The sequence below is a fragment of the Erigeron canadensis genome, chromosome 9 (genome assembly GCF_010389155.1).
Source record: "Erigeron canadensis isolate Cc75 chromosome 9, C_canadensis_v1, whole genome shotgun sequence".
Lineage (NCBI taxonomy): Eukaryota > Viridiplantae > Streptophyta > Magnoliopsida > Asterales > Asteraceae > Erigeron > Erigeron canadensis.
Genome location: NC_057769.1, coordinates 30845743 through 30856356, shown reverse-complemented (window position 1 = coordinate 30856356; position 10614 = coordinate 30845743). Strand labels below are relative to the sequence as shown.

The 10614-nt window shown below is 31.3% G+C and overlaps 2 protein-coding genes across 2 annotated transcripts; both read left to right on the top strand.

Moving 5' to 3' along the window:
* Positions 1–492: 492 nt before the first annotated feature.
* Positions 493–2629, top strand: LOC122582514 (alpha carbonic anhydrase 7-like). The gene is made up of 7 exons (XM_043754919.1): positions 493–630; positions 724–941; positions 1356–1462; positions 1593–1695; positions 1802–1969; positions 2082–2135; positions 2250–2629. Exons 1-7 carry the CDS (start codon positions 540–542, stop codon positions 2337–2339), a joined length of 831 nt encoding a protein of 276 aa, XP_043610854.1. The 5' UTR covers positions 493–539; the 3' UTR covers positions 2340–2629.
* A 3663-nt stretch (positions 2630–6292) lies between these two features.
* Positions 6293–8431, top strand: LOC122582224 (alpha carbonic anhydrase 7-like). The gene is made up of 7 exons (XM_043754585.1): positions 6293–6470; positions 6566–6783; positions 7002–7108; positions 7208–7310; positions 7817–7984; positions 8087–8140; positions 8231–8431. Exons 1-7 carry the CDS (start codon positions 6383–6385, stop codon positions 8315–8317), a joined length of 825 nt encoding a protein of 274 aa, XP_043610520.1. The 5' UTR covers positions 6293–6382; the 3' UTR covers positions 8318–8431.
* Positions 8432–10614: the final 2183 nt, after the last annotated feature.

The window sequence follows — 10614 nt, the reverse complement described above, 5'->3', positions numbered from 1 at the left end:
TGTAGAATGAAGCCCTGAGCTAAGAAAAACAAAAATAAAAATAAAAGAGAAAAAAACTCAAATGAATGTTTAAAAGTATAGTCTTGGCCCCTAATATGAACATAGAAGTTAAAAGTATCCTAATTTTTAAAGAACTAAAATTGGATTCTATGATACCAGAGTCTAGAAACAAATTAATTTGGAGTATTTTCGAACCATCAAAAACTATAATTTCTTGACTGACGAGTCATTTGGTGTTCGCGTGTTTCAAAATTTGGCAGCGAGAGAAAAACATATTCGTCAGCACTAGTTAAAAACAAATAGTAATTTGTTGACAATTAAGTTTAAGTGTTAAAAAACATAGTCTATGGTCAAAATCAAACTTTAATTTCCATTACTCGCATTCATATCATCTTTTCCTAAAAAATACATCGTTTTTGTACTTTTGTATATATATGCCTGTCCCTATATATAACAAAGCTATCAGCAAACATTAATTATTATCGTACATCTTATACAAACCTTAAAAGATTTTCACATACTAATTAATTCCCAAAGAAATGGATAACAAAAGCTTATTGTTTTCTTCATCTTTCATTGCTCTTTTCATCATCATCTTTTGTCTACCTTTCGCTATATCTCAAGAAGTCGGTAAGTCCCTAACACTAGCTTTTAACTTTGTTAAGTTTGTATTGTGTTTTGTTTGTTTTCATTAAAACGTTGTTATTTAATCGCGTTTTGTAGATGATGAGCGCGAGTTCTCATATGACATACGAAGTCCAATAGGACCGCATCATTGGGGAGAGATCCATCCCGAATGGAGCACTTGTAACCAAGGAGACATGCAATCGCCGATCGATCTTTTACATAAAAGGGTTCAAACGACATCAAAACTTGGAAGACTTGATAGAGATTATAAACCCGCAAATGCAACTCTTAAAAATAGGGGCCATGATATGATGGTAGCTAGCTAGCCATATACTCTATAATTAAACTTTCAAATATTTGATAACTAATCTATACTTTAAATATATATGCATGGGTCATGATACACCACCTCTTTTTAACAATATATATATATGCCATAAAATGTAAAAATCCTTTTTTTTAGTCATATATATAAATAGAAAGATAGATCCATCTATCCTATCCGATTTCTATTGATATCGAAAAAAGAATCTATTTCATTCAACGTTTGATTCAAAGAGCTGTGCTTAGCCCTCCCCCGCTCATGAAAGGGCTCTGCTCTATTTCCGCTACAAAATGAATCCGTGTTTCAGGGTGTTATACTATTATATAATATTATAAAACATGCATGTTTAATGATGTACGATTAAACTAACTAATTATTTAAATTTACTGTGTGATAAATACAGTTGAGTTGGATTGGAGGAGCAGGACATATTCATATAAATGGGACCGAGTATCAACTTAACCAACTCCATTGGCACACCCCCACCGAACACACCATCAACGGCCGAAGGTATCATATCATAGTTCCTTTTCATTGTACGTTACGATCAAAATTCTACAAAGTAAAGATAGAAAATTAAGTTAATTTCATCAATATGGAATACATACTACTCAAAGAAACAAAATCCATTTTTTTATAGGTTCAATCTCGAGTTACACTTGGTTCATCAAAGTAAAGACGGGAAAAATGCAGTAGTCGGTATCCTGTACAAAATCGGCCGCCCTGATTCTCTTTTGTCAATGGTATGCTAAACATTCCCCTCATTATACATCATATTTTAACATATACTCGTAGTTTTTTTAGTTCCAATTTAATTTCAAAATTAATTATTTGTGGTCATGTGTGCAGATGGAACCATATATGAGAGCATTGGCTCCTACAAAAGAAGTTGAAAAAAGCGTGGGAATAATCGATCCACGAGATATTAAAATCGGGAGTAGAAAATACTATCGATATATTGGCTCGCTTACTACTCCCCCGTGCACCCAAGATGTTATTTGGACCATCGTTAGAAAGGTAAACAACTATTTACATCCTAATTAATTAATTCATCTATGTAATTACTAAATGAAGTCGATCGAATAAAGTTTTCTTTTCTAATTTTTTTTTATTGTTTATAATCAACTAGGTGAGAACAGTGTCGCGTGAACAATTGCGAATAATCCGTGAGGCAGTCCACGATGTGAGTGTTTTTTCTATATATTATTAAAAGTATATAAATACGAGTATATATTAGCTACATCGTGAGAAATTTGTGTTAAATTTAGCCTACATATGGTGTGGTACGTACATGCAGGAGGCGGATGCTAATGCGAGACCGGTTCAAGCCTTGAACGATCGTTGGTTGAAGCTTTACAGACCAGATGAAGTAGATGAAAGAAACTAGTAGTAATTAAGGCCCTCGATCAGCTCCTCCATAGCTGCATTGATTATTTATTTGTAACTCAAGATCATCATATCTACAATTAATATACTTCAATTCGTTTTTTTTGTATCACACATAATATGGTTTTTTGTTTCTTGATGTAAAATAAAGTTATATACACTCGATCCGTAATACTGCTACTTATATATGGATAGCATGCTTTAACGATTGAGTATACATAAAGGTCGATATTAGTTAATTATTGTACTCTATGATTCATATATATATACATAAATAAAAAGATTATAATATGTCGATCTCTATTCCTATAGAAGTTTGTTATTTTGTTCTCATGAATGAGAATATATAATTAGTCATGCACGCACGTTTCAACTTCCAAAAAAATCGTGCCTAGCTAGCCTTAATCTCGCACGTTTAAAATATGAACATGTAAGTAAATGTTCAGGAATCTTTTAATCCCGTAAAAAAAAAGTATGTATAAGTGAATATATAAGACGGGTAAGATATACATAACACATACAAAAAGATGTTGCCGGATACTCGATTTCGATCGTTAAATGAATTTATTTATTTTTTGTAGTGTAATAAAATGTAAGTTTTATGTATTTAGATATTTTTATATTATCCTTTTAGCACTTATAATTTGGATAATGTACGTATATATAATGCTTCCTAGCTCAGCTTGTAGCTAGGCTCGTACATATACAATATATTGCTTCATTAGCAGATCAAATATGAATTTCGATTTAACTAGATTTTTGTATCCCGCGCTTCGTTGCGGGGTTTGACATATTAATAAACTGTGAATATCGTAAATTACTTTAATATGACTATCATTGCCGCCGCACCACCCGTCACCCCCACTGCTTTCGACACCAACGTCACCATCAGCGGCGTCGCATTACGCGAACATATGACTTGTATATAATTGAACTATCTTTTATTAAAAGATGTATATAAAAAACTACTATAATTCTCAGCTATTAGTGTTTGCAATTATTTTATCGTTAAAGAGGAAAACAATTTACATCAAGTAATTTTACTATAGTCATTCCAACACTTATACCATACACATCAAAGATTGTACATCAAATCTTTTTGTCAATATCCCTGATGGTGTTTACTAAACTTTGACATTTGTTATAGATTTTTCATAAAAGTGACACGTGATGTTAAAATTGAAAAAAGATGACACGTTACTATTTGTTGGCTTACCACATTGAGAAAGTCAACTTAAAAGGATTACTATTCTTTTCACTTTCCCTCACACTCCCTAATTCTTTGTGCTTTCAACCTTTTCTTTCTATCTAAAATTTATTTTTCACTCAAGAAAACAATCTTCTACTCAAGAAAACAATCTTCAAAATGAAGAGTCATGTAAGATCTTTTAATATTCACTTCATAAGGGCGTGTAAGAGATCGTTGTCCGTTGGACCCGATTGGTGGTGTCGGTGGGATGACAACCACAACCTCGTGTGGTTGGTTTTTTTTAGTGGTTAGAAAACTGCCATCCTCTTTTTCATGTTACCGATGGTGGCTACTGTTCATGACAAATGGAAGTGTAGGCAGTTGTAAGTCATGCTACATATTGATGATATCGTTGCGGAACTTGTGGTTGTTACGATGATTGTTACCTCCGCTGGATGTTGTTGCTGTAGTTGAAGACCCAGTTGTTTGTGTGTGTATTAAGGCGGCTGCGGGAAACGGGAAACAGTGGGCGGCGAAGTGGCGGACTTTGGTGGTGGCTGTCTTAGATTATTGTTTAGAGTATCTGTTGTAGTTGTTGCTTACCCATTGGTATTTGTTGTAATTGTTGCTTACCCCTTTGTAAAGGGGGCAAAAAGAAATTGTTCCCGGTAGTTATGTTAGATTTGATGGGTTGTACATGTTGCTTATGTGTTTGTATATAGAGGTAATTTATAAAATAGTATTAAAAAGCAGATGGCAGGCTATGATTGAAGTAGCTAGGTACTGTAGCTTTCTTCACATCACCGAACTTTTGAATTGTTATATATAGTAATTACTAAAAGATGGACGTACACGTGTCATAGTTTAATCTAGAAGTGAAACGGCATTATTCACGCATGTGTTAAAATTCAATAAAAGTTGGTCGACACATCCACATGCATTAATCTATTAAAAGTTGGTAAATGTTTGAATTTTAACTAAGATTTTGACATTTTACCTTCCAATATCTCCACTTCTATGATAATTTCTACAAGTTTATGATGTGTTTAACGAAAATAATGTACTTTTATGTTATAATATTCAGTTCCGTAAAAAGATTAATATCAATAAACATATACACCCTTCATGTTAGTCTTCTTGCCCATTGTCAAATCCAGTACCACCGGTGGTCAGGGACGGCTCCAGCTTGGGGGCAGCGGGGTCAGTTGCCCCTACTTCAATTTTAGTACAATGTAATTTTTTAAAATTTAAATTGTATATTTGTAATTTCCTTGTAAAAGTAAGAAAAAATAAATAAGAAATAAATATAAATGTTACCTTCGTTGTCAACTTGTCATAAACTTATTATTTGTATGTCATTGGTCATCAAACATTAATTTTAAGATAAACTTTTTCATTAAGATATTAAAAAAACCCGAGTTGTTTTGATTTTTAATATAAAGAATGAAGTATAGTTTAGAGAAAAAACTTTCGTTGTTTGGATATGTAAATATGTAGTATATTATAGTGGAACTGTTTATAGAAAATGTATTTTCTTTTAATTTATTATATATATTTATCAAAAACAATTAATTATAATTATCATAATGTAGAGAATATATATATATATATAAAAGCTAATTTCAGTATATCTAAAGAAGTATATTTTTTGGGTTTCTTGTATTATATGATTGAATACGTTTTCATTTAATAAAATCTTGTTTGATACGTGTGATCATTATTTATTAAGAAAAACTAGTATTTTTAAATATGAGTATTAGACCTGGTGTAGATAACAAATTCTTTTGAGGGTTCATTTTTTATTTTCAAGCTAGGACTCTTTTTTTGTTTTGTTTTTTTTATTTTATTTTCGGATACGACTGTTTTAAATATGACAAATAACTTTTAATTTTGCCCCCTTGCAAAAAAATTCCTGGCTCCATCCCTGCCGGTGGTACCAAACGAGGGTTATATAGTAATACTCGTGGCAACTGATGGTGATGAAAACGGCGAGTGGTACGTATAGGTTATTAATTTAAATGTAATTGTGTAAAAGGAAATACATACATGAATATAAATTTGGAACGTGACCTATTAAACCCAACAACTTCCTATCTTTAATGTTCTTTTTTATTGTCAAACAAAACAAAGATCTACGTCTTTGTTTTCTAACGGTTCCTAGTTAAGCCAATTTTTTAGTTTAAAATACTCAAATTAAACAATATATTTTTATGCAACTGGTTCAGTGTTTCATAATATAACTTGAAGTTTAAGTCTATTATATTGTTGTTTATTCTAATCAAGTTAATTAATTAAGTTTTAATTTAACAAACTTCCGAAAAACACATTCGTGATACGTGTCATTTTTATTGTTAGAAAAACAACTTTTTTACTCCAAGGGCAAAAATTAGTGCCCAATTATCCAATCACAATTTTGGGCCTAACGACCGGTCCAGTAACCTTTTGGAATGTGGGATCCTTGTTGGTTACAACCACGATGGCAACTCCAGAATTTCTTTGAAGAGTTGTCATTATTTTTAATAGTGTTCGTCAAATTCACATCTCTTTTTGTACGTGTTTCCAAACTTCACCTGCCAAAAGACCCATATCATCTAGAGAATAAAGTTTTTAAAATACTTCGATCATCACTAGAAACAAAGAAATTTTAACTCTTTTTAATGTCACCACATACATATATGGTCTTTTGGTCAATATTAAACACCTATATTTGTTCATTCACACCTTCCTCGTAAATCTTTTCATATATATATCTCCCTCTCCATATATATTATACAATACGTATCATATCAAGTGATATATAAATATACAAATATCAATAGTTGATACGCAAACATTTCAAACAACTACAAAGAAAAATGGATTTCAAAAGCTTATGGTTTTCTTCCATCTTCATTGCTCTTTTCATCATTTATTTGGTACCATTTGCAACATCTCAAGAAGTTGGTGAGTCTTGATTTGATAATATTGCTTTAATTAAGTTCAACATTATTAATCAATGTTTTTGTATATAATGATAGTTTAACATATTGATAATGTAGATGATGAACACGAGTTTACGTACGATGTAAACAGTCCAAATGGACCACTACATTGGGGAGAGATCCATTCTGAATGGAGCATGTGTAATCAAGGAGATTTGCAGTCACCAATTGATCTTTCTCATAAAAGGGTTCAAATAACTTCACAACTTGGAAGGCTTAATCGAGATTACAAATCTGCTAACTCGACTCTTATCAACCGAGGCCACGATATGATGGTACGTAGTGCTTACAATTTTATTTTATTTTTTTTCAACGGCACATCTATTCTACTTCTAAACTACCTATATATATATGGTGCTTACAATTAGTTTTTAGATATTGTATTGTTTCATATAATTAATCCTATTCATGAAATTATAAGGCAAGAAAACTCTTTTGCTTCTACTTGATAATTCTATAAATGTACTAAATTAAATTATTAACCTATATATAGTTGAAATGGATCGGGGGAGCAGGACATATTCGTATAAACGAAACCGAGTATCAGCTAAACCAGCTTCATTGGCACGCTCCTTCTGAGCACACGATCAATGGCCGAAGGTATATATATAAGATAGTAGTACCAAAATATTTCCGATTTCGGTCACAAAAATAATTTCTTGGAAAACCATATATAATTTGTGTTGCATACATTTTCAGGTTCAATCTGGAGTTACACTTGGTTCATCAAAGTACAGATGGGAAAATTGCAGTGATTGGAATCATGTACAAGATTGGTCGTCCTGATTCTCTTTTGTCAATGGTAGGTCATCAAATGCTTATTAGAGTATATAATATAATATTTTATTATATTATATATTTTTCAAAAAGTCATTTAATTATACAAAAATATAAACCACACAATACCTACATTTACAAGTTGTTGAAATCAAGTTGAATCTGCGATCGATGTTAATTGATGAGTAATATTTTGAAAAAAATAACACTCATATCCAATCTTGTCTTTAGATGAAATAATATGAGTTAAAAAATAATAATAATAATAAATAACAAAAAAAACAACAGATATAGTTAGTCTTACCTTTGTCCTCCAATAATAAAAATGTTTCCAAAAATACCTTCGACCATTTTGTAGAAAGTGAATATCAAACTTTGACTTCTCTCTCTAAATTCAAAACCAAGGACCATGGGTGAATATAATATATTAATTAATATTGAAAAGTTTAACCAAACTAGATGTTCTTTTGACCTACGTAATAATCTTAATTGACATTGGAAATTAATTTTTGATGTATGTTATTTAATCAGATGGAACCACATTTTAAAGCATCGGCTTCTACAAAAGGAGTGGAAACAAGCGTGGGAATTCTTGATCCACGACAAATAAAAATCGGGAGCAGAAAATATTATAGATATATGGGCTCACTAACCACTCCTCCGTGCACCCAAAATGTTATTTGGACCATTGTCAAAAAGGTAACAATTTTTTTTTTACTATTTTTCTTTTCTTTTCATGATACCTATATATGTAACAACACGCTAAATAAATCGGTTCACATATGGCTATCATTTTGTCAGGTGAGAACGGCTTCACGAGAACAATTGCATACAATCCGCGAAGCTGTTCATGACGTAAGTATACTTTATTATGCATATATCAAACAAAGTGTATTCGAATATGAAATGTGTATCTTATGGCGTAACGTGTGATATATGTAACAGGATGCGGAAGTTAATGCACGGCCGATTCAACCTCTGAATAATCGTTGGTTGAAGCTTTATAGACCGGACGATCCTCAAAATATATAACCAAGTGTTTTGCTCAAGTTTATCAAATTTTTAGCTCATTTATTTGATTTATTCGGCATGATTATTTGTATAAATATTGATGTATAAATAAGAGATTTGTTTTATTTTGGTTTAGAAGATATCTGAAATATATTTAGTAAAGTTCATTTTTTATTTATTCAATTCTTATAATTATATTACTTTTAACGTCAGATATTAGTTGCTGATATTCAACGCCTCTCCGGACCTTTATAAAGGCAAAAATGCTCATTTCTTTTCGGACCACGCACTAGACCAATGACTCATTGTCATTTACATATATAATTACATGACAAATGAATCTCATTATCCCAATCCCAAATTAATGCTTATAAAAGTTGCACATTTTTTGGTCATATACGTAGGGTCGTTTTTATATAAGCTAGCAAACAAGTTAGACTTCCTATTCGTGGGCTATTCTCAAATATAATATAACTTATAAATACATAGACAGATGCTAACGGACATATGATGTGTTCGCACGTTGTGGGATTGTGGGTGCCCTTGAGGTTTGTTTGATCATAGCTAATTAATCAAAGGGAATCATTTGAAACGACAAAGAAGAAACGACATGAATTTTTTTGGAACGAAAGCCAGTTGTGTGTTTTATTAATTTAACACAAATCTTAATGAAAGCCACTTGTATAACTTACACAAATCTCAATAATTTAGCGTTAATCAAGTCAACTAATGGCCAGTTGAATTTTTTTATTTATAAGTTTTGTTAATTAAAAGTGAGAATCATATATTATCGAGATGATCGATTTTTTTTTCGAACGGCAAAAATTATACTATAACTCCCCTAGTGGACAAGATACAACAGATTACAAAATCTAGAAATACAACAGCGAAAGCATTCTAGACCTACCCAGAACATATTTATGATCGATTTTATACTAACTATGATTTAAATAAGTTTTGAGTCGAAGAATATAATATCATGCGTGCTTAGTGTTGGATTAAATAAATTTTGCCATCAATCAATTCACTGTGATTTAAATAAATTTTGAGTCGTAGAATATAATATCCTGCGTGCTTAGTGTTGGATTAAATTAAGTTATTTAATTTAACTACTAAATAAGGATTGGAAAAAAAAAAAAAGTTTCATATACATGTAAGTATGTAACGGAAATAGATATATTACCGGTCGAGATAAACCAATTAAGTTATTTAATTTAACTACTAAATAAGGATTGGGAAAAAAAAAGGTTCATATACATGTAAGTATGTAACGGAAATAGATATATTACCGGTCGAGATAAACCATCACAAACGAAAAGAAAGAAAAGTTTCTTTATTAATTCTTTGCTTTATTTAGTTTGTCTCAAACATACATGAAACAGAAAAAAACACACTCTTGACTCTCTTGGTCTGTTTATCTGTTGCTATTTTGTCAACGCATTACGCATGTGTTCTGTAAACCTGGTCTTCGACATACGCTACATATATAGAAGGAGAAGGGCGGTTTTGGCTAGTTAAGACCCGTGTTTTCCATTGGCCTTCGTATCTTGTATAAAACCTGGCTAGTTAGGACCCGTGTTTTACTTGGAAAAACTACGAGTACTAGTTTCCATAAAAGCTCCCAAAGAGGAAGAAATCATCATATAATGACATAATTAATGTATATATGCTTTCTACACAAATGGAGTCATACTTCAATAAATATATTTCCTTTTATGTATAATAAAATCTCAAAAATTAATAATGTCGGGACTATGATATTTTATTAATTAAATTAATAATTTATTAACTTAAAGAGGTTTTACGATATAAGTTGTGAAGAATACATTTGTGAGCCTAAAAACTTGTACGGGTATACATTATCAATACAAAATGGTTGTGAATGACTTATTTATTTATCGTGATGTAACTAATGAAGGTTACGAGGTAAAAAGTATCTCCTTCTCTACTAGAGGAGGATTTCGCATGATGTCACAAAATAGGAATTCTCAAATAGATAGATAGGCCACGTCAGTTTTTTAACTTTTTGATGATGAAATTGGTGTGTATTTGAAGGTGTTTATACTATGTGATTTATTGTATACGTATATATGTATGTATAGGAAAGTATGAAAGTGATATGTGGGGTTTCAAAGGTACTTTGACTGCATAGTTATGTCAGGAAATTCAAAAATGAAATGGGCGGGTCTTTGAAATAGATGTGTGGGGATATGTGTTTAACTGAAAATGAAGACAGAGAAGAGAGAGAGGGGGGGGGGGATTTTAAATTTGAAATAATTTCTGTGTGTGTGGGTGAAATATGCTTTCAGTACAATCTT